Below are 24,585 nucleotides of genomic sequence, written 5' to 3'. Positions count from 1 at the left end.
CAACATCATATAGTCTTTGCACCATTGCTTTTACACTATTCAAATGTACATTATGTCAGCTGTCGGTTCACTTATCGTTTCTGCTGCTTGCCTGGTCTTCCTTCTTCCGACGGAAGATTCAACGTGTCCATCCAACTGCTCACCTCATCCGTGGTCTCAAAGAAAACAGCTCTATCTTTATGTATGACCTTAATCTTCGCTGGGTATAGCAACATGTATTTAAGTCCTGCTGCACGTAGTCTCCTCTTACCCGACACATACTTCATCCTCTGCTTTTGCACCAAGAATGAGTAATCCAGGTAAGCCGTGATGGCCGCTGATGCTCTGCTTATCGTCCCTCCTTTACGAAAGTGTTCCAGGATTCTCTGTCTTTATAATTGAGTATCTTGGCGATAATCCGTCTAGGTGGGGCTCCAGGTGGCGGTTTTCTTGACCGGGCCCGGTGTGCTCTCTACTGCGAATCCCAGAGTGAGTGTTCCAGCTCCCACCTCCTGCAATAGCATAGTTTCGATAGTTTGTCGGGTTTGAGCCTTCCTCACCTTCTGGCAGCCCGACAACATGTATGTTGTTTCTGCGGGCCTGTCCTTCTGCTTCTTCTGCTGTTTTGTTATTCCACACCTGCTGTTGCAGTACAGAAACCTTCTTGACATTTTCTTTGCAGCTGCTTGTGTTCGTCTTTACTTCCTTTTTCAGCTCGTCTGTGCGTTCCGTCAATGCCCTGACATCTTGTCGCAATAGATTCACATCAATGCTGATGGCGTCAATTTTAAATTCCAATGATGTCTTTAGCTCTGCTATTGCGTCTAGGATCTGCTGGTTGCTTTGCTGGGGGGGCCTCGCCCCCTTTTGCTTTTGCGTCGTCCATCAGTTGCGCTGACTTGGCAAATGCATCTATTGATGATTGTTTCACTTAATGGGCTTTGATGCCCTTTTTGCGCTTGATAGCTCCGCTGCCTACTCTTTTGTTATAGGTGGTGCCTTTCTCTGTTTCGCTGTGGTGCAGCGTTGGGCAGTGTCCCAGTCATCGTGCTTGTTTTATCTATGTGTTCGCACTTCTTCCTGGCAGTTACCTTGGTTGTCAAATGTTCAGCAACTTCGGACCTGGTCTGTGGTGCGCTCATTGTGCTGATCACAGATGCTGTCTTTGGCTGCTTCAAACCTGGGTCGCTCCTCAAGCGCCCCTCTTGGCCCACTCTCGGATGTTTGTGCTGCGTTTTATTGGCCTGCTCTCAAGCGCCCTGGAGACATGTCATATTAACTTGCTAGCATTGATGTTGCCACCTCCTGTAGTGTTTGGCGGCCCTATGAATGTTAGTTGGGCTTGTGCTACCCCCCAACCCCCTTAAGGGCTCTCGTACCTGGGGTCTGTTCCGTGGTATTAGTTCTGTGACTGGGACAACACACCATGCCCCAAGTGTCTTGGTCTCCGGAGTGCTTTTCAAGTTTTATGGCGTCATCATTCCTATCTTACGTGCAGTCATCATTTGTTCAGTTGCCAATGCAGCCTCAGTTACACTTTCACTAGGCTGGCTCCATTTTAGACACGTGCAATGATGCAGCTTTCCTCTACTGCACCCTTGAAAATTCAGTGCCTTTAAAGCGGTCCAGGGAAGTTACTGTTATGTGGCTCACCTGCGCATGTTGTGCCGTCTTGTGGTTCCGCCGTCTTTCAAAGCACCTCTCACGTCCTCGCTTGTCAGCTTCCTCTTGTTTGAGGTTTGTTCCTTTGTGCAGTGTGCTGGTTACAGTTGCCAGTCATATTGTGTCAATTACCGCCCTTCCACCTTCTTTCATGGGGTTTCAGTGCAAAGCTATTTGCTCGCACTGTATCTCAGGTACACAATCCGGTGCTCCATTGCTATCTTATTGTACCACCGTCCCGGGTCTTGCGGAATTCATAGTACGCCGGAGGCTGTTTTCTGATTCTGCCGACACACCGTTCCCTTCTGATAGGTTTGCGGTGTTGAGGGCTCTTCTGCTGCTCCTTCGCTTTGTTTTGCACAAAGTTTGCTGTGATCAGCACCTCAGCGTGCACACCCATCTCTGCCTCAGGTCTTCAGCTCCTCTCCTGTCCGGGCTCCAGTGCGCCACTGCCTTGACCAAGCTGCTATCTTTTGTAGTCCTTAAATTGGTTTCAGCATTCTGTAAACTGCACTGTGGTGGATCTCTATACCGGTTGGGCCTCCTTCACTCCTTGGGTACTGCACTCTGTTGAGGGAACTCAAGCTTGGGTCGTTCTGCTTCTGCAGGGTCATTAGGAGACTCCTGGAGCTTCTGGCCGGATTTCAGACGTTGCACTCAAATATGGATTTCTCGACCCCTGGCACTTGGTTCCTGCAGCAGCAAGGAAGTACAGCCAGTTGGGGAAGGTTGTCCAGTGGAGTTTCTCGGGGTTAGTTGGTCCCACTAACCCTAGGGAAGTCGTCCCTTCCGGAGCTTCTCTAGTCGATTAGAAAGAGTTTCTGAACAGCAGCAGGGCTTCACTTGGCAATTCAAAGGTTGAGGAGAATGCCGCGAGCTTCGTTCATGGTTTCTTCTGTCGATCTCACAGCAGGGTGGCCAGCCAATCCGTACTGGTTGCATTCAGGCCTTCCTAGAGACAAAGGTCCGGGGAGTTTCGGGAACCTCCCTCAGATCCTGCCTTTCCAGACACACTGCAGAAAGAGGCGGGCTCCAGAGCTGAAGCCTGCCAAAGGCAAAATAAACAAAGGGCTCAAACCTGGTTCAACGCACAGAGTAAAACCCAAGAAAGGTGAAAAGACGACCGGGCCGTTGACAGAAATGGTCACCCATGGGTGCTATACTGCAGCTGAGGATTCAGCCTTCGGTACAACAGCACAATGGTAGGAAAATGTAAACCGCTGCCACCAGCCATTTAAAGTAGTGAGGGTAACATAAGAAATGTTACGTGAGAATGTAGGATAAGGGGCTACTAAGTTACCCTCCAGCACTCCACATAAAATGGGGTGTGCTGGACCAACAGAGAGAATGTAAGCAAAGTCAATTTCACATTACTATTCTTCGGAACAGTAGTTTACACAAGAAAAGGAAGTTGAACCTTATGAATCACCTAAAAGGATTTCTCTTTGACACTGCACTGAAGGTGCTGTCTCACCATACAAAAAGTAGATGCCTATGGAGTTTGTCGGATTCCAAAAACCGAGGAAACACATAATCCAAATCTGGTCAAAACACATGAGTGAGGAAAAAGGTCTCTCACTCCAGAGTTAAAATTTCAAAAGTCCTAAAGTCCAGCAAAAGAGCTGGGGGTCTCTAAGCTTTAAGGGAATTAGCATAGAACTGAGAATTCTCCCTAACAGTCCCACCAGCCAAAGGGAAGGATTCTTTCTCTTCGGCGCTCCTCTGTTGATTAGAAAACGGGGTCAGGACAGCAGTGGTCTCTTCACAATGAGTGTTTTTGCCAGAGTCTCTGGCCATCTTCAGCTTTGGTTACTTCAGTTTCCAGTGGTCCACTTGCCTTTGCCTTCACCTCAGGAACCACCACTTGTATTCAGTTTTCCCACACACTCCTTTGCAATCTCTCAGCATTTTACAGAAAGGGGCTGAAGGCTGTCCAATCAGGACAGCCAGCCCCCAGTGGGAACCGGTTCCATTCAGGCACTCAGGCAGACAAAGGGCAGGTGAGTGAATAACTCCTCCCCCACTTCCTGCCTGCCTAGACACACTAGAGCCTAGGCGTGGGCACCCAAGGGTTCCTGCCAAAGGCAAAACGCACAAACCTCCCCCTCCCAGAAGGTAGAAGGGCTAACAAAGAACAACCTCGATAGAAATGGCAAAAAACGAAAGAGCTCGCATGTTGGAACATAGGTGACCCTATTGTGCACAACCGGATCTGTGAAAAGAGTCTGCAGTAAAAAATGGTGTTAGGCAAAGTTTGTATGCAGTACCCTCTGGGAACACTACAGACAACTCTGACTGCAGGTATGGGAAATACAGCCTTTGGTATAAGCTTGTACTACATAGTTTTGGTAGTGTGTTGAGCAGCCAGGCGTATCTCAAGAGGGGTCAATGTGAGCTGAAGTGGAGTTAGAGATTTACAGTTATAAGTATTCAAATAAACTCTTACACTCAAGGTTTCTTGAAGAAACAATTATTAATTTATCAGTCAGTTAGAATAATCCTTCAGAAGGGAGCAATATAATAGTAACTCAAATGCAAGTAATGAAAAAAACTCTTAATATCTCTAAATCAGTAGATACCCTTTGGGGATGTTCTACACACTACCTACACCCTCAGGTGACTTCAATTGCTAGGGGGCTGGGGACGTTAAAATATCACTGTTGCGTTAAGGATCATATAGTAATAAGTCAAAGGAAAAGATTATTTTGAAAAAACAAGAGACCACAAATATTCTTAAGCAGGCAAATACTTTCAGATCTCCCAATAAGAGTCATTCAGTGGAAGAGGCTGAGCCAAAGTCAATAGGCAAAAGTCTATGTAAGCTGAAGCACATCTTTGTAGGTAAGTAGGAAGTATTTGCACAATGTTTTTAGAAGTCTTTGTAGAAAAGAAGAATCAAATGTAGGCCCACAAGCTGATTAGACTTGTGAGTAGTAGAAGATACAAGCAACTCTACAGTAAGAGGTAAGTTCTCAGACTTGTTTACAGTACCTTTAAAATGAAGAAAAGATGCAGTAGATGACGCCATGTGCAGCTCTGCAGATCTCACTGTTCCTGGGCCTCCGTCGTGGGGACAAGAGGGAGGACGTCGCAGGACTCCTGCAGAGCACTGGGACGGTCAAAACTCGCAACCGGCAAACTTCACTTCAAGTGGCTGTTCAGTGTTTCAGCTCCTTGCATCTACTGCAAATAGCAACACCACCGTTCCTAGCTGCCGAGATGGACTTTTCTTGCTTCAGGGTCCCACACTCTGGCCCGGTCAGTCCTGCTTCCTGGGAGTCCGGAGGATCTTTCTGGAGCTCTAGGCCAGATTAAAAGCAACACACACAATCTGGTGTTCCTCTCCCTGGTTATACGGTTTCCAGCAGCAACTCTTTTGAAATTCAACCAGCTCCGGGATGGATGTCCAGGTGGCTTACTTTGGAGTTGATTGGTCCTGCCAACTCAAGGGGAGAAGTCGTCCTTGCAGGGGCTTCTCTGTCGATGCTAACTTGGCATTTCGGCACTGCAGCAGGGCTTCACTGGGCAGACCAACAGTCTAGGAGTGGCAGCAGGCGTCCTCTTCAAGTTCTTCTTCGATTCCTTAGTCGAGTGGTCGACTCTTCCTTCCAAGCCAAAAGACTCGCCTTTTATTCAGTTCTCTCCCGTTTATTCCAGCCTAGCTGTCAGTCACCCAGTAGGGTTGCTGTCCTTGTCGGGCAGTCAGCCGACCATTCACCACAGAGTGCATTTGGGTCTCCTAGGAGACTAAGCACAGGGAGTTTCGGGCACCTCCCTCACTTCCTGCCTACCACAGACACCCTGGAGCCAGAGGCGGGCTTCACTCGTGAATCCTACCAAAGGCAAAGCGAACAATGGGACCAAACCTGGTTTGGCACGCAGAGTAAATCTCAAGGACCTTTCCACAAAGAAATGGCGAAAAAAGACCGGGGCCATTTGGACAAAAATTACACCCTTGAGTGCTTTACTGCAATTGTGAAAACCAGGAAATAGGTCTTCCTGTTTTTCTTCCTAGACCAAATGTGTCTGCGGCAGAAGAGACATTGCATAATTGCAACATGGGTTGTCTCCTGTATCTCCAAGGCTTACGACTTGAAAGGGCTCGCGACTCCGGAGAGACTTCGGACTCATTCTACGGGATCCAAGGCAGCCTGTGTAGTCTTTTCCAGGCACGTTCCCTTTGTAGACACCTGCAAAGGAGCTACCTTGGCTACCCTGCTTGCCTTTTGCAAGCGCTATGCTATGGACACATCGTCCACAAATGATTCCAAATTCGGCCAAGAGGTACTCCACAATTTGCCTAAATCCTGTACATGCTGTCTCCTCCACCCTTGCTTATTCAAAGGCTTTTTAGTCTGGTCCCAACCATTTGGGAAGGAGGGGAAAGCCAGGATGACAGAGAAATGAATAATTACCTTCATGGCGATTCAGGTTTTGTTAGTCAAGGCTCTCCCTCCTTCACAACACCATCCTGCAATCCCCTGCAGTACGCATGTACTTAACATTGTACCGCTTCGGCGGAACTACTAGAACTGGGAGTGGACCGGTGGTGACGTGAGGGTAACGTCTTGGGCCCGGCACGTGGAGGGACCCACTTGTGAAGTAGGACCTTTTCAGCCAGCTTTTCTGGCCCACCTGCTGGCGTTCCCAACTAGTTATGAAGGAGGGAGAGCCTGGACTAAGAGAACCTGAATCGCCATGAAGGTTATTTTTTCATTTTTTCAATAATGTACTGTGTACATTTCAGTGTTGTGGCCTTTGCATATGTGTTCTGTACCTTTATTGCCATTGCTTTACTCTCCTGAGTGTGAAGCCTTAACTACTCTGCCTGGCTTCCAGTGGAACGGTTAGTTTACCTTAAAGGAAACACTGCCTACCACTAGCAGGTTGATTTCCTAATCCCTCACCATATAATCTTTTAAAAAGGTTCCGAGCACCTTGGTTGTAGACTTATCCTGGAAAAAGATAACACAACATTCAAGACAACACCAGAGGTGCAGTTTAACCAACATTCAATTCTTTTTCCTAGTTTAAAGCCCTCTTTAGGGAAAATAATGCAGTCTTCCTTGGAAACAAACTCGTTTTACAGAATCGTACTTGCAGTAATACTTTTTGCAGTTTTTAACACCTTTACTGCTGCATGCCTTTTCTTCAGTTCTATATACAAATGTCATTAAATGCGTTCACAACATGCATTTCACATTCTTAACAATGGGGAGGCTAATACCAAGAACCTGACATGCACAAGCTCCCCAATAGAGGGGTTAAAAATGTCATTGCTTAAGCTTGTGAGTTTTTTAAAAGATTTATTTTGATGGCCGGTTTGAGAGGGAGTTTAAAGTTCTAGGCACTGCCTTTGTACCATCATGTGCACTGATCTGAAAATGCATAACTATATGGCTAATTACAGTTTATTAACCACTTAAAACTTGTAAACAGTGCACTCCGCTCACTGAGTCTTGTTGTAGTTGCATCTTAAAGAGGAATTAAACCTTAGCAAGAGTCTGTGATGCTCCAGGAAGAGGTCACTATTCTGTTTTTTCTTTTTCATTTTGCATTTTGTCTATTGTAAATACTATTGTAAAGGTTGAATTGGCACGGCACAGCAATGCAACGGCAAGCCTTCAACCATATAGCAGAAAAAAGATTTGTATGATTTGAAAGCAAGTCCTCCAAGTGTGGGTGGCCTTATCTCCCAAATCAATGGAATGAAAGTTTAAAGCCTTAGAGTCCATTAAGGAGGTGCAGTACAACATGCTGAGCGTCACGTTCTTACAAGCTGCACCTTATGGTTTATAAAGAGCATACTAACCTGCCACCTCAAATTTGCAGTAATGAAACGGCAAGAGGGAGGAGGACATAGCTGAAATGTCCCTTGCGCAGTGAATTTTGCCAAAGGCCAGCCAGCCAATCACCACATTGGGTGGTGGGGGTAGGGGGAATGGAGGACGAGAAGAGAAACCATTCTGGTTGGCTCCTTGTCTAAAGCCACCATCACAGGAAGTGAGAGGGATAGTCCAGGAACCTATATTGTTCAAAACCAGTTAAGGATAATGAGTCCGACATTGACTCATGAAGATATCATGTAAACAGAATAGCCTTTTTAAGCCTACCTTGTGGTAACCCTGATTAAAGGAAGCTCAAACACAAAATGGGCATGAGCAAGATTTTAAAAATGCTCATTGGTTCACCCAGTGGCTATAAAAAAAGTACATTGAGCTACCAATGTGTTAAAATGGCTTGCGCCTTTGGTGAAGCCAAAACTAAAATATTTCTGCCACCAACATACTCTAAAACCTGCGTAGGGTGATCAAATCAACCTAGGTAAATAATGAGGAGCTTGAGATACCATGAACTTTGCCTTAATTAAGCTATAAAGGGTCGTAATGGCAGGGGGACTTTAGGAGATGTCCAACTGACCACACAAATAATTTTGAGGGGCCCCAAAAGGTGACTCTAGAATCAAAGTACTGTTAATTTTATACGCGCACGTGCACAAAAACACATATGCGCCCATACGCATGTACACACGCGCCCATACGTGCCCACCCATACACACACACGCTTCGCGCACATTCTCTTTGCACACCGTCCCCAATAGGAATCTGCATATTCCTGTCAGAACTAGATTCCAGCTGACTGCAGCCCATAGTTCTGGGATACAGGTACTGGGTGCCAAGTATTGTCCCTTCCTCCCCCCCCCCCACACACAGGGACGATAGTCATGTGGTCCCTCAGGTCTACGGTGAAAACAGACTACCTTAACATTTTTTTAATGGTGTAGTGGGTCACAAAGGACCCCAGCCAGGAAAAATATTTACAAGTTGGAAGCCATATTAAACAAACAAGCTGCCACCAACCTAGCCACAAGATTAACAGAGGGGACACTATGGGGATTACCCCTGACTTAGGAGTCTTAAGGACTCTCACAAAGAGTGCTGAAAAATGCACCGCTCTTTTCAGGCTTTGGAGAAGGAAGTTTTGTGTGATCATGTAAAAATGTACCCTGAACAACTTATTAATACGGTCTGTTAATTTGATACAGGAACATGAATCTGAAGGAGGACGAACACCTTTGATGAAGGCTGCCAGAGCTGGGCATTTATGCACTGTTCAATTTCTCATTAGCAAAGGTAATTTGCAACAATCATTGCATTAAATTAATTTGAAAAAAGTACTTGTGAACTGTTTTAAGTAGTATCGTTGCTCTTAGATTTTAACACCGATGTTATAATGACAGTATATAATTGTGTACTGTTCATCATAGCCATTTACCTATGTTATGTTGATTATCTACCAATTTGTATGGCTGGTAAAATGGACATTGCATGGTTTCTAAACATCATTACATTCAGCCCAGTTATGCAAAGTCTAGCAATACCAAATATGTGAACTTATTGCCTTTGATGGAACTAAAGTGATACAGTCTACAGTCTTGCTCTGCTCCTTTCTGGTTAGAAATTGCTTGTGTTGGGAGGTGTGTGGGAGCGATGCTCCTATGCTTTTCTTTTCAACTTTTACCGTTCCTCTACTTTTATTTTAAAAAGAAATCGCTCCTGAGTGGTTTCTTTTTTAAATAAGAGTAGAGGAAGGAAGAAGTCATGAAGGAACACGTCGGGACTTTGTAAACTGTGTGAGGTCATGTAGTCTGTGCAGCTGCATCTACGCCTTTCTAACGTAAGCACAAATTACCTCAGTGCGCAGGCCTAGTCACAGCTCCTTTGGACATGCTGTCACTCGGAAGATGTTGCGTCTCGATGTTGGCGATCAAGCTGTTGCAGCAGGCAAGTTTACAGGGGCAGGTCACACAGCATTGTTGAGTACATCTGTGTGTTCAGACGGCATGTGGGTGTGTGATACATTCAATGAAGTGACTGCATTTGCTTGCCTGAGATGTGCGGAACATCTTCAAATACAGCAGCCAACGGAAGTGATTGCAACCTCTTGTGTACTAGGAGCTGTTGGTTTATAATACAGGGGCATGTTGCAGGTCTACCAGCAGACAGATGGAAGTGGTTGCGTTCACCAGCAGTCTTCCGCGACAGGTTTGTCTTGGGTGCCTGCTTTTGAATGTGGTTGTTTGCATGTGTCAGATTAGGCTTCATAGAGGGGGCAGGTGCCCTCGAGTCAATGATTTGGATCCCTGTGGACCTTACAGTTGAAAGTACTGTCTCTAAGCATATTCTTTAAACACAATTTCATACATTTTGCGTATCTTTCTGCCATACCATGATTGTGCTCGTTATCGAGTGTTGGGGCAAGGTCGTGGAGGGGTTTGACGTAGTTGGCACAAAATTGCTTTGAGTGCCAAACTTGGATGAGTTGTGCTCCATCCTTTCTAGATATTGAATTGTTCAAAGCTAATATTTGTCAAGTGTTTGTTTGAAATAGGTGGTGAGGGCTGCAGAGATAAATTGATAGATGGATAGATCATTTGGAAGCTATAAGCCAGTATGAGCTGGACAGGAAATTCACTGTATTGCCCGTGATGTGAAGAAGTAGTAGCATGCGTTTTTCTTTTTACTGTATCTGACATCTGCAATGGCAAAGCCGATTCCAAGGCGGTCAAGCCACAACGGGGAGCATGGGGCAGGCAAATGTTGGCAAAGCTAGTTGTTACCATTCCAAGAGGGGTAGCAAGCATGTGGTGGCAGTGAGCGATGTGCTACGCACCCTATGCAATTAAAGTGTATCTCGTGCTCATGGGCCATGTTGCCCCACTGCATGTACACTATTGTCATGCTTGCTAGTTATGGTTACTAGTTATGGTATGCAGCAATGCTGGAGTGATGGGCTTGCCCGTGGACAACAGCTCCACCGTAGTGAGTAAGCCTTTTCTGGTATGTCTTGTGCTAGTGTTTTGGCATCACTTTCATATACATGCAATAATCCTGCATTTCGACCAAAATGATGACAACACTCTGTAGTCCACATGTAATTGTTTAAAAAAAAAAAGGCAAATTTCAGGTGAGCTGTGCAAGTTAGTAGGGGGCATGAGTTGGGTGACTGGGGGTGTGTGTATGGTTATAGGCAGGAGCTAAAATGGAGCAAGGCCTCTATGGTAATTCCTGATGAGTAAAATGGCCACCCCATTGCCTGTTTTTGGAGTCTGGTATGCATAGACTGTGGCGTTGCATGTCGGGACGGTGGACTCATTCATAAAATCCATGGAGTTCTCACCAATTCTGAATTCTTCTGTGGATCTGAATTCCCTTGTTCTCTGTCTGCTGTCTGCCACCTTTTCACAAAGTTGGTAGAACAGAGGTGAGCCAGACAACAATGCTCTGGGATATATATACCAGAGGAGAGGGCAAGATTGTTCTCTGCTATGTTTGGTTCCTGAGAATGGGGAAGATGACCTGGTGTTGTCACTGTTTCCCTAGAGCCACGCTTGTTTTGTGACCTTTCCTGAATGTTATGTTACACAAACTTATAAAGCACACGTATACCCGGGGGCACCATGGCACTGAGAGTAGAGGAGCTGAAGGGCACTCGAAAAGCATTGTTTTAAGAGAATGCCAGAACGAGAGGTGATCAGTAGTCACACGCAGCGTGAACAGGAGTTTATTCCAGGACCTTGCGGCCACCACCAAGAAAGAACGTCCCCCTATCCTAGCCAGCCTAATATGAGGAACCAAAAGCAGTGACGCAGACTGGGAACGTAGGTGCGTGAGGGTACATATTGGGAGAACTTTTCCTGGAAATATACAGCTCCTTGTTTATAGAAGGTGCGATGGACAATACAGTGATTTGAACAAGATCTGCTTCTCCACAGGAAGCCAGTGCAATTTTCTGAGTACAGGTGTCATATGGGTACAATGGGGGGGGGGCAGTAAACTGCTCTAGCAGCAGCAGTTTGAAGCTGCTGGTCTATTTACAATATAGACCGGTTGACCATAATAGTGAGTTACAGTAATCAATTCTACTCAGAACTAGAGCAGCAACTACAAGAGCATGGAATTGGGTAGGGATAAAAGGGAGAACTTTCCTCAATACCCGGAGTTTAGAATGGCCAGTTTTACTGACAGCAGCAGCCTGATCGGCCATAGATGGGGAGGAGGAGAGCTTAACCCCGAGATTTTTCACAGTAGTGGACGGAACGGGAAACGGGCCAAGAGAGGTAGGCCAGAGGTCTGGGTCCAAAAATAGAGGGCATGTGGTGCCCACCTCCCAGACCTGTCTTGTTCCCGTTTAGTTTGAGTGAGTTTAGTGCCATCCATGCTCCCAGGTCCTCCAGGCAGCTGCTCAGCCGGGCAGCAGTGTCGGGACGAGTAAGATCAAGACGAACCAACAGCTGGGTGTCATCAGCATAGGAGTAAAATCTAAATCCATTGAAGCGAATGAGGAGGAGGAGGAGGAGGAGGAGGAGGCGGTGGCGGCAGCATCTAATGTATATAAACAAGTATAGGGGAAAGTACAGATCCTTGAGGAATCCCACAACTGAATGACTAATAAGGCTGCTGCTTCGTGGAGATATGCTCACCTGAAGGTTGGTGGGGGGGGGGGGGGCGAGCCTTTAATTGCATTGTTTTCTGGGTATCCTCAGTAGCCTGATAATCCAAATAAGCGATAAATTGGCTATTTTTTTGTTCCGTGCTTTACCATTTGCGTAACTTATGGGGGTTGTATATGCAGAGTATATATATTTTTTTAATTCTTTATATTGGCATTTAATACAACACAAATCAACAATAACCTAATGCCCCTTTGTTCCTTACCCACCCCGGTACAGTCAATCGGAACTTTCTTCTTTCTTCTGGTCGTTAAATGTGTTCCGGCAGTACTTTTTATGCCATGGATTATTAACTTCTGACCACATATATGCGAGTACTGCGACTAGTGGTCTGAGATTACGCTGCTGTCCGGTTCAACCTTCTACTGGAAGTTCGGATCGGCCGAGTGCCTGCTGGATGTGTTTCCTCTTCACAGAGAGGACGGTAGTATGTCAGTAGACACTATCTTTCGTGCTGAATCTGCTGGGGTGTATCTTGTGACCAAGGAGGTTCACCATCTTCATTGTCAGATTGCTTGATCAGATATTGCTTGTATGCACCCCTTCATTTGTCTATCTCCCCACCGATTGCCCTGCATGTTGCCCCACCTAGTCTCCATATCATTGCAGTACAGAATGTCCTTGGACCATTGGGTGGCTGTCGGGCATTTTTTCCCGCTCCGCGCCATTGTCACCGTCTGTTTGGCCAGTATCAAAATAAGGCCCACCAGTTAACTAGTGCTTCTCAGTATTCATTTGGTGTAGCACAGTAGGGCCAGTTCTGGGTTAGGTGTTATCTCCCGCCCTGTAATGGCCCCAATCACCTCGAAAACATGTTCCCAGAATTGTCTGATTGCTTCGCGCTGCATGAAAAAAAACCTGTTGTGTTTGCATCTAATGCATCTCCCAGTGGCCTGTGGGAAGAATTCCCTTAGTTGGGCCGTAGTGTAGTAGTATTGATGCAAATACTTAGTGAATCAGTTTGAATCTAGTGCAGACGGCTCCCTTCCTGATCTCACAGCAGTATCCCCACACTGCTTCCAATATTTCTTTCCCCAGTGTCCGTTCCCAGGTCACCCTTCAGTTGGTTTTGTTTGCGGGTCTATTAGCCAGAGCCCTTGCATACAATACAGATGTTAACCAATGTCCCATAGTCCCCCGCACCATGCTGTCTAATATGTTTGTGATTGTTCGGGGAAGGATGGAAATAGTTGCTATAGAGTCACTTGCAACCTATAGTACAAAAAGATGTCCAGCGCAGACATGTATCCCATTTCCTTCAGTAGTTCCATCGTTATAAATATTCCATTGGGGAATAGTTGTCCAAATTTCCTCACCCCTAGTCTCTTAATCAAAGATACAAATCATATCTCGCTGAACAGGGGGACATCCGGGATATGTATGACAGGGAGTGTGGGTGAATAGATTATAGCCCCTTTGATTTTGTGTTCTAGGAGGGTCCATGCTCTGCATTTCAATCTACCATGTGTGTAGTTTTGTGTGACCGATTTGAGGTGGTAAGAATTATTGATCATAGCATTGCCGGTGTCGCTAGTGCCCTTTCAATCTCTACGTGTCTCCTGTCACTATTTGCCCCATACCAGTATAGAAGAAACCCAGCCTTTGCCACATAATAGTATAATTCAAATTCTGGTAGTGCTAGGCCCCCCTCCTGCACAGGTGCTGTGAGTTTGTCCCAGGATATCCTTGCCTGTTTGCCTGCACAGATGAATTGTGTCACTGCTGATATCAATTCCCGTAAATGTTTCTTGGGTACTGTCGTGGGTGCATTTAGGAATATACCCCGAAGGCGCGCTTAAGGCAAGCCCGTCTGCCTGTTCATGTCGTGGCGCCTCGGCGTCTGCAATACTCTAAGGCTCAACTTCTGGCTTAGCCCTCACACTTGTATATTCCCTAGAGGCTGGCACAATTACCCCCCCCCCCTCCCATTTTCTGCTGATAGAAGCAGATAAGTCTAGGCTTCTCTCTTTAATGCTCCTTAACACGCGCTTGCTTCCTATGCATGCCAACGAAGTGTGGTCTCTTCGTCTGACCGTTGCCCCGCCATGCTGTCTCAGAGAGACTTGGTTGCAGGCCACCTCTGCCCCTTCCCTTGTTCAGGCCATTCCTTCCGGCTATCTTAATATTCAGGCAGATCGATCTCTCTCCCCCCCCCCCCAGCCCCCCGTGGTGGTGGGATTGCTGTCATCCTCAGGGATGATCACTCCATTACTCAGCTGAATTGCCCCCATAATCTGACCATGGAAGCTCTCCTGGTGAGGTGCACTGTTTCCCCTGCCATGACATACCATTTATTGTTGGTATACCGCCCGCCTGGCCCTTCAGGCAACTTCCTTGGAGGTTTTCCTGACCTATTAGCTCACTTTCAAGTACAACACACTCGCCTCATTGTTCTAGGCGATTTTCACATAAAATGCAACCAACTCATGCCACCCGCACTTGAACTATTCTTAGACAGCTTACATGATCTAGATCAGTTTGTCAACACTCCTACACACAAGTTAGGCAATACGTTAGACCTGATTTTTGCTCATAACACAATTGACTGTACAGCCCACAGAACCTATACAATGGTCTGATAATTTGCTGCTGTCCTGCATTTTGGAAGCACCTGGGCGGCTGCCAAAGATCCCCATGGCAAAAATCTGGCTCTGGCTTTGCTAGAAGTGCTCCATTGATACCCAGAGCAAGGCATCCTTATTTAGGGTTAAATGCAGGTCCAATCCTGCAGCCTCGCTCTCCCTTCTTTCCCAGGCCTTAGAAGAAGCTGCCAATATGGTGGCTCCTCCGCGTTTGATCCAACCCCGCAGGCTACCCGCAGAACCCTGGTTCTCGGACCATCTAAAAGCAGCACAGCTTAAATTAAGACAGGCCGAGAGACAATGGTGCAAAGCCTATGACCACACTCAAAAGAAACTATATAAGGCATGCTTAATCGAATACTCAGCAGCCATTAAAACAGCCAAAGCGGCATATATTGCTGAAAAAATGTAGTCCTATGTCAACTTGGAGCTCTTTTTTTCTTCAGTGAACTCGCTGGTCTCGTCCGAAAAAATTGACTGTCACCCCATCTCAGGAATTGTGATGCTCTATCCCAGTATTCTATTGCGAAAATTAATACTATTAGCCGGAACATCTCCACGTCGCTTGCCACCTCCACTTGGAACAACTCTCTGCTCCTGCTGGTCTGTTTTCCCTATGTTCTCAGAAGATTCAGTTCTTACTGCCATTCTTAGAATTAAATCTTGCTCTCCCTCGGACGCTGTCTCGCTGGCAGTGATCAAACAGATCGCCCCGGCTCTTCTTGCGGAAATCAAGGCAGCCATCAATAACTCTTGCCAATCTGGACTGGTGCCTCAAGAACTGAAGGCTGCTAGAGTGATCCCTCTCTTGTAGAAACCCTTTCTTGATCCGCCCAGCTTATCTAATTTCTGCCCTATTTCTCATCTTCCTTTCCTGTCCAAATTGTTAGATTCACTGGTGTCACCTTTACTCTCCATATATCTTGAATCCTCATTCTTGCTTGACTCTGCCCAATCTGGGTTCCGAGTGTTCTGGTCGGCCTCCAGGATGAGATGGCCAGGCTTGTGGACGCAGGTGGAGTGGGGCTCTGATTCTGAAACTGTTGACTACTCCATCCTGTTGTCCCGCCTTGCCCAGATGGGAATATCTGGGCAGCTACTAGCCTGGTTCACCTCTTCCCTGGCGGATCGCACCCAGACTCTCGCTATGCCTCCCTTTTCTTCTGTCCCCTCTCACCTCAGTTGCGGAGTACCGCAAGGCTCCTCCTTGTTTCCGATTTTGTTCAACATCTATATCTGGACTCTTATGCGTCTCATCTGCTCCTTTGGCATCTGGTGCTATTCGTATGTCGACGACACTCCGATCTTGATCCGTTTAGACCATGATCAGGCTGAGGTGTTGTCGTGCCAGCGCAGGTGCCTGGCGGCCGTGGGAGAGTGGATGGACCACAACTGGCTCAAATTGAACGGCCACAAGACTGAGGTGATGGTGGTGGGCTGTCCTCCTGACCCTTCACTTTGGGTGTCTTCTTTCTGGCCTTCTTCCCTGGGTCCCCTTCCCACCCCGATGGACAAGGTTAAAAACCTTGGGATAATACTGTCGGCCTCCTTGTCTATGGACAAGCAAGTAACAGCTGTATGCCACGCCGGCCACTTTCAACTAAAACATTAAAAAGGTGCTTCCTATGATCCCTGCACCCCCCCTGTGGTGGCGGCTATGGTGATCTCGCGACTGGACTATTTTAATTCCCTTTACCTTGCCCAACCTAAGGGAGTGATCCACCGGCTGCAAGGACTCCAAAATCTGGCCATTCGGGTTGCCACTGGCTCCCCATATGGAGGCCAAATATCTCCGGTTCTCCGAGTCCTGCATTGGCTCCCGGTGACTCGACAAGTTAATTTTGAGGCAATTTGCTTTGGCCACCGTGCTCTACATGGCCAAGGGCCTGAATATCTCCAGGCGAAATTCACGCCATATGCTCCTCGCCGGTCACTGCGCTCAGTCTCTGCTGATCTGCTAGCGGTTCCCATATACAAATGTGCCCGGATTGGTGGACGTGCCTTCTCTGTTGCAGCTGCAGAGTTGTGGAATGAACTCCCAAGGACCGTCAAGAAAATTCCTAACTACCTAGCCTTTAGAAAGACTGTTAACTCCTTTTCTAGGCTTGAGTGGTTCCTGGCTAGGAACTCCTCACTAGCGCCATGATACCCCCGGGTTACCGCACGCTTTACAAGTGGACTTAACATATAAAGAAATCTGGGGATTATGGTCATCTTAACCTCCGATATCCTGCCATAGAGGTTGAGTGGAAGGGTGTTCCATCCAAGTATAGCTGATTTAGCAATTTCCAGAGTTTTTATGTAGTTACTATGATATAACCGTCTCCTCATACCTGGCTATTATGATCCCCAGATAGCTAGTTTGTCGTAGGTCCCATTGGAACCCCCATTATCCTGAAATCTTCCCACTACGTCTGTTAAGGGGAATATGGTCAACTTACTGGCGTTCACTTTAAGACCGGACAGTTCTCCATATTGCTAAACTTCTAGCATAATCGGATCAAGGTTGGCACTGGGGTCCCATACAAACACCACCACGTCGTCCGCATACAACATTACCACCCTGTGGTTGTGTAGTCTACCCCTCTGTGTAGATGCAGTTCCCTCATCCTTTCGGCCAGTGGTTCTATCGCCAGTGTGAATAGCAGGGGGGATAATGGGCATCCCTGACGTGTTCCACACACGAGTGTTATTAGACTAGTCTCCTGTCCATTTACTCTCACCTTTGCCACAGGGTCTTTATATAATATAGATATCAGGGATATGAACATTTCTCCGAAGGCGATGCAAGACTGTGAACATGATTGAGTCGAATGCTTTTGTGGCATCATGCGGAAGTGCCGCTATTAGGCCAAACATCCTCCACAACCCATAAGAAGTTGATTGCCCCGGGATGAAGCCCACTTGATCCGCTCTAACCATTGTTGACATCAGTGGTGATAGTCTGGTCGCCAGTATCTTGGCCAATATTTTAATCTCAAGGTTGAGAAGTGATATCGGGCGGTAGGATGAGCAGTCGTCCAGTTTCCCAGGCTTCAAAAGCACCAGCATTTCCGCCTCTCAGAGTCCGGCAAGTGCCCTTTATCCACGGCTTGTTGGTAGACCCGCAACAGATAAGGGTCCAGTCTATCGGTGTAATATTTATAAAATTTGGCCGTGAACCCATCGGGCCAGGGGATTTCCCAGATGGCAAAGCTTTAATTGCTCCTACGACCTCTTCCAAAGTCAATGGCCAGTTCAACAACTCCTGCTGCTCATCTGTGCACCAGTATTTTAGTGCATGTCTGCCTGGGAGGCATGTGATTGAGTAGAGTACATGCCTGTGTACAATCTCTGAAACTCCTGGACTATTTTCAGGTCTTCAAACTGGTCCTCCCCATTCTCATCAGCTATTGCTGCTATTCTGCCCTCTTGACCTCCCTTCCTGGTCACTCTTGCAATGAATCTTCCTGGTGCCTGACCCTCCCCATACTGCCCGGGTGCCGTCCTGTCCCATAGGTATTTTATCTCCCTCTGTGCCAGGATGTGACACTCATTTTCAGCTTGTTCTCTCCTGATCTGCCTTATGATCCCAGATTCTCTTGCTATGCACTCCCTTCGGATTACTCACTTAACCCCTCCCATAGAGTTCCCACGGAGTCCACTGACCCCTCATTGATATTGAAGTAGGAGTTTATGGCCACCGTCAGCCCATCTCTAAAGACTGTCCGTGAGTCCTTTGCTCGTAAACCTCCAGGGGTGGGGTCTGGCCCTCGTGCGGCCAACTAAGTTAATGGTTAACATGATGGGGGCGTGATCTGACGGTGTGCAGGCCATAATTTCCACGCTAGTAGTTTGACCCAGAGTTGTTTGTGATGTTAGGAAGTCGAGCCTCGAGGCAGAGTTGTGAGGGGCAGTGCGATGTGTAAATTGACATGTCTCCGGATTCCTTACCCTCCACACATCAACTACCCCCCACACTCAGAGCATGCCTAGGAGCTTACTGAATCCTTTAGTGTTTGGCTGCAAGCTCCCCCCGTACGATCTCGGGAGGGATCTAATGCCGCATTGTAGTCTCCCGCCCATATTATTTCCTCTTCAGGTATGCCTCCTAGCTGTCTTTCGATCCACACTAGGGACTGTATGCCTGATTGTAGCTGTGTAAGCATGGCCTTGATGTCTTGGAATGCTGCCATTGGATCCGGGGAGGACATCAGAGGCGGAGTCTCCAGTGAGTCCTCCATTGTTTTGGTGTTCTTTGCGTGTAGGGTTTCAAAGTGCAGCTTGCCTTGTTGCTTGCCCCCTTTACCGGCTTTGGACATATTGTTGGACTGAACTCGTGGGCGAGCTGGTATCTTGGGTGCGTGAGATTTCGGTTGTACCCCTCGCGTCCTCAGCCCCTCTGCACCAGGGTGGGGGTTTTAATCTCAACTGCCATATCGCCCTCTGGTCTCTCTAGCTGGTTTGTCGCAGCTATAGTGAGTTGACTTTAGTTGTTCAGGTAATTGCGGGGCTACACTAACCCCGTTATGTAGTTACCTGGCCCCTTGCATTAAGGTTTTTGCAGGCCATGGGGGTCATGTTGGTTAGAGTAGCTAGTTTACTTTGCTCCTTCGCAGGGCAATTTCATGGATTGGGCCCCTGTCTTTTGCAGCCTTGCTCTGCTGTTTCCCCTTCCACTGCCGTTATCTGGTTTTGCTGGGGTCCCCATCTGAGGTTCTGTGTCCCCCTCCGGACCACTTCAGGTTCTTGCCAGTTCAAGTGCCCTACATCCCTTCAGTGGTGTTTTGGGTGGCAGGGCAGCCTGGCTATCGGTAAAGGGTCCGTTCTGTGCTTAAAGGCCAGTGCCTGTATTCCACATGGTCATCACCCCTGCAAGGCCATGCTGCCTCTGTTAATCACCTAACGGCCCGGATAATATCCTAGTGTGTGGGCAGTCCTATTTTGATTCGGACCATGTGGTTGGCTTGTGTCGAGTGAGCCCAGTGTCAATAGGTCACCTTGTGTGTTCCGAGGCTCTGCTGTGCTCCCCTCCTCACTATGCAGTACTTTGCAGGACCGATGTTTCATAAGGGGCCTTTCTACTGTATAGTTCAGTTGATCTAAACTGGCCCAACGTGCTCAGGAACTCCCTGAGGTGTTCTGACCCTCTTATGATGGCCCTGTCTATAGATGAGGTGCACACTGTCCGTTGTAGGAGCCCCCTCTATGATCTTACTTGTGTCTGCGCGGCAGCTGCGGAATCCAGCGGTCCCTCGGGCTTCCCGCAGCCTCTGCTCTCCTGGAACGGCACCGACATTCCATGCCCAAGCCCCCTCCCCCCCATGTGCGTCGTGATGGTCGCACCCCGGCGGGTATCTCTAGTCTGTACTTGCTGGCTGTTATGGGGTTGTAGGCGGTCCGCCGGTGGCTTCCCAGATTTGTTGCGTGGCATGTCCGAGTGAGGCTCCTCCTCGCAGCATCCCTCTGAGGTGCCTTGGTATGGCACTGATTGTGGCTGCAGCCCCGGTCTTCTCCTGCGGGCCTGCCCGGGGCCCATATGAGTTGTGTCCGGAAGACGCCGGATCCGCCCGTCCGAAATGGGTTCCTAGCGGACACGGAGGACTCCACCAGCCACGGCTCCATGCGGCCGCTGGTCGCTGGGGGGCTCCGATGTTGGCAGACTGCGCTGCTCAGTGCTGGTACAGTGCGGCGGTGAGGGTACCTGCAAGGAAGGCCCGGCTCTGTAGTGTGCGGCCGGGGCAGCCCCTCCTTCGTTCTGCTCTGTCCTCAGGATCTCTTCTGGTCCTATAGGGGTCAGCCGTCCCATGCCGGCTGCGCACAGCCTGGAGGTGAGGATACTCGCAAGGGCAGCCCAGCTCTGTGGTGTGCGGCCGGGGCGGCTCCCCCTCTGTTCCGCTTCGTCCTCGGGGCCTCTTCTTGTCGCTGTGATGACGTCGACCATATGGGGTGATCCTGCTCCGATTTTCTTCGGGGTTGCTTCTGCCAGACTTGGCTACTGTGTTTAAATCTGCTCAGTTACTCAAGGTGCTGGTCTGGAAACCTTCCAGATAATGGACCAGATAGTGTAGGTGCTGTGGAGCTTCACAGGCCTGCTGCCATCTTGGTCGGGCTTGCGCGCGCCCCCCCCCCCCACAATACAGAGTATATGTATGTAGAAACTGTTTTTGTCTGCTGTTTGGTATGCCATTAAGGGTCACATACTGTTTCGTTTTGGTCATTGGGTAGCACTACCTACAATGAGTCCCTGCATCCTTTTTTCCTCTTACCTGTGTTCAGGTAGTGGTGCTTCCTTACCTGGAGTTTTCCTGAATCACCATTCCGTGGTGGACGGATTCCAAAAATAGCGTAGGAAAGAATTTAGGAAATTGGACTCAAACGGGAGCAAGACATGTTGGGGCTCATTTTTGAGTTCCCCGTGAATTCAGCAGCAGGGACCTGTATGCATGCACTTCAACGTGCACAGGACACCGCCACTGAATTTTCGTCATTTGCACTGCAGAGTGGAAAAGTGCAGGGCAAAAGGTGGCATACACGTGTGTATGCAGCCTTTTGCCTTGAACATTTGCTCTCCTGCATGCAGTGGTGGGAGTTCGCGGGAGCAATTCTTCTCTACATTTTTATAAATTACTTTTTACACTTCCTATACTTTCATTTTAAAAAGAAACCATTCCGCAAATGTTCCCTTAAACAGCAGGTGCATTTGTTTGGGGGTTTGGATTGCGCATGGGAGGGGTGTGGCGATGGAGTTTGTAGGGAGCTGGGGCAGGCCAGCAGGGAACATAGTTCCACTACTACTTTTTGTACACTTCAACCACTGCACACTTTACCTCATTGCGAAGGTTGGTAGAAGTGGAGACACTTTGTCCCTATAAATTGGTTTTTGTAACTTTGCGGTTACTTGCACAATGGTTTTCTTTTTTTTTGTTTTGTCCACTTTCGCATTTTACTGCTTAATGCCAAAAAGACTACCATATACTCTTAAATGCCTGTGCCGCAAGATTGTGTTCCTGCCCTTTGGAAATGTTGTTTGGCTTTCTTCCTGCCCGCATGGATTTGCCATTTATGGTGACCACTTTTCCAGGGAATGCTCCAGCTTTCCCCAGCCAAGCGGCTGTATGCGTGTGTTCAGATGTGGGTACTAGGACTGTCTGGTCTCAGTCCACATCCATGCCAAACTGTCCAGTACCGATCCATCAGATCCTGCAACTGCTGACTAGCCAGACCAAAAACCGAACGTCAAAAAGACCTGCACCTGCGCTCACTCTCTAGCTCTGTCACTCATCTGTTCTCTTGCTCTCTCTGGTGGTCTCTCTCGCTAACTCTCTCCAGCTCTCTCACCCCCTCACTCTCTCCACCTCCCTTGATCGGCTGGGTTCAGACTCTCTGGGTGTGTGCTGTGAGCTTGAGACTTCTGAAATGATTTTCGATGAAGCAAAAGGAGAATGACTGGCATGGGTTGTGTAGAAGAGATCTGGTTAGTTAAGTGGTTTGCATTCAAACTTTTCAGCACAGTTGGAGGAACAGGAAACGGGGGCCCTCCCTGCTGCCTTCGCCCATCTCGGGAGTAGAACAGGCTCTGGATGCCTCCATGGTAGGCTTCTCAGCCCCAGCTGAGATGGTTCCATTCCTCTCTTCTCAAGACACAATAATTGGCCTTTTCACACCTGCCAGATCTGCTCACTCCTCCTAAAAGAAATTAAGCTATTTTTGGGACTCGCATTACTGGCAGCTCACCCTGCGCATCACATCATCGTTGTGATCGCTCCCCAGTTTTCTTTGTACCACTTTTTTATGAGACCATTTCCTTGAGAGTTGAACTAAACTTGATTTTTTTTTTTTTTTAAATAGCCAGCCCCTTTTTTTCCAAATATCCAGCCAGCTCCTTTTTTTCTAAATAGCCAGCCAGCTCCTTTTTTTCTAAATAGCCAGCCAGCTCCTTTTTTTTCTAAATAGCCAGCCAGCTCCTTTTTTTCTAAATAGCCAGCCAGCTCCTTTTTTTTCTAAATAGCCAGCCAGCTCCTTTTTTTTCTAAATAGCCAGCCAGCTCCTTTTTTTTCTAAATAGCCAGCCAGCTCCTTTTTTTTCTAAATAGCCAGCCAGCTCCTTTTTTTTCTTATATTTAATAGCCAGCCAGCCCCCTTTTTTTTAAAATATTTAATAGCCAGAATCAAATATACTGTATCTCTCATAGAAGGCAACTTTCCTGTTGGCCGTTGTATCAACCAGGGAGCTTTATGAAATCCATGTGGTGTGCTCTTAAATCCTCCACACTATTCCATGTTTATTCTCCGGCGCATCATATTTCATATGAATTAAGTACTCGTCAATCTTGCGTCCGCCCCATCACTTAAGCTGTAGCAGAAAGATCTTTTTGCACTTTTGATTTGATGAAATGGCCCTATCTATATTACTTCAGTTGAATCAAGATTTGAAAAAATGTGAGATTTCCTCAAATGCTCATGATGCAACATATTATTCAATAACATTTGAAAAGATTAAGATGGCAAAAACCAATCCAGGATGGTTATAAAAAAACTCTAAAACAAGAGAACTATAGCAGGGATAGATTGAGAATGTGCACTGGTTTTCTGACATGTGGTGGTGAAAGCATGATGTAAAACACTTTTTTCTTTTTTTTTTTTTTTACAAGAAATTACTTTCACCTCCACATCCTCCCCATTAAATCGAAAACTATGAATATTGTTGTCGTGATAAAGATTTCTTCGCTGCTAAAGTGATATTCAGTGGTAATGTTGCTGTGAAAATGGTCCTCCAGACAGTCGAACACTACCCCAAAATATTCTAGGATTCGAGATAATATATCATTATACCCCTGCCAGAATATTTGGGCAAGGAATTTTAGGTCTCGGGCAAACAAAAGTTGGCTACCTTGCGACTTTTACACAGCGACATTTTCAAATGGAACCACTAAAGTACACTGAGAGCGAAATGTTAATAAAATGATCTTTGAGATTCCACAGTGGACTGCGGTCCTACAGTGAGAGCCAACTTTCTAATTGGCTTCAGTTTACCGGCTTTTATTTTTCGTTTATAAGCTTATGTTGCCTCAGTAAAGTTGATATTCATTTTGGAAATAACATGTTATTTTTAAAGTATTTCAGGATCCTGTTTAGTGGAATTGAAGATACCAGTTACGGCAGTTTTTGTACCACCTTTTGAGGATGATGCAACCACTAACCCAGGTGGAAGGCTAACACACCTGACAAGGGGAAGCCAAACATCTTTCAGTGTAGTTTAACTTGGTCAGAGCAATGCCACTAAACTTCGAGGTCAGTTTAGTAGGTTTCACACAGAGGTACCATTAGTCCACACACACTTTTAGAAAATACACTACTCTGATATACTGAAATATATACTTTATTGAAGTAGCCCGTATAATATCAGGACAAAGTAAAGTATTGATACAATTTATTAAATATATACAAGCATATTGTAAAACAGTACAATACATACAAGGACTTTCCTAACTGCAATGTCAATGTGGGCCTTCTATCGGAGGTAAGCAGCCTGCATAAAATAACATGGGTGGGGGCGGGGAGGGAGAACCAGGGATCCATACACACTAGCAAGTAGGTAAGTCCACAGTGGGTCTGCTGTTCAGAAGGATTTCTGAAATGGACCCTGGGAGGAAGATTTTAGGAAGCCACTCAGGTTATGGTGAACAAGTCTGAGAGTTTAGCAAAAACCCATTAAGGTACCTGGAAGAAGAGTCCAGGCTTAGTCTTGAGAGTGGTCCAAGGACTCTGGGAGTCAACACAGCATTCTGCACACTAATTCAGCTTGCAGTCAGTATCAAAATACAATTATTAGATTTCGACACACATTAAGAAATGAAACTAGCAGGTC

The 24,585-nt window shown here is 47.0% G+C and overlaps 1 protein-coding gene across 3 annotated transcripts in view; it reads left to right on the top strand.

The window, feature by feature from the left end:
* ANKHD1 (ankyrin repeat and KH domain containing 1) overlaps positions 1-24,585 on the top strand; it is a 1,723,611-nt gene that overhangs the window by 632,195 nt on the left and 1,066,831 nt on the right. For all 3 annotated transcript variants that reach the window (XM_069652665.1, XM_069652666.1, XM_069652664.1), the window contains exon 11: positions 8,687-8,774. In XM_069652665.1, the coding sequence (XP_069508766.1) occupies positions 8,687-8,774 (88 nt within the window). The remainder of the gene's footprint in view (positions 1-8,686; positions 8,775-24,585) is intronic.

This window comes from Ambystoma mexicanum, chromosome 3p (genome assembly GCF_040938575.1).
Source record: "Ambystoma mexicanum isolate Mex_15411 chromosome 3p, UKY_AmexF1_1, whole genome shotgun sequence".
Taxonomy (NCBI): domain Eukaryota; kingdom Metazoa; phylum Chordata; class Amphibia; order Caudata; family Ambystomatidae; genus Ambystoma; species Ambystoma mexicanum.
The sequence above is the reverse complement of the archived record's forward strand: the minus strand, read 5'-3'. Positions and strand labels throughout refer to the sequence as shown.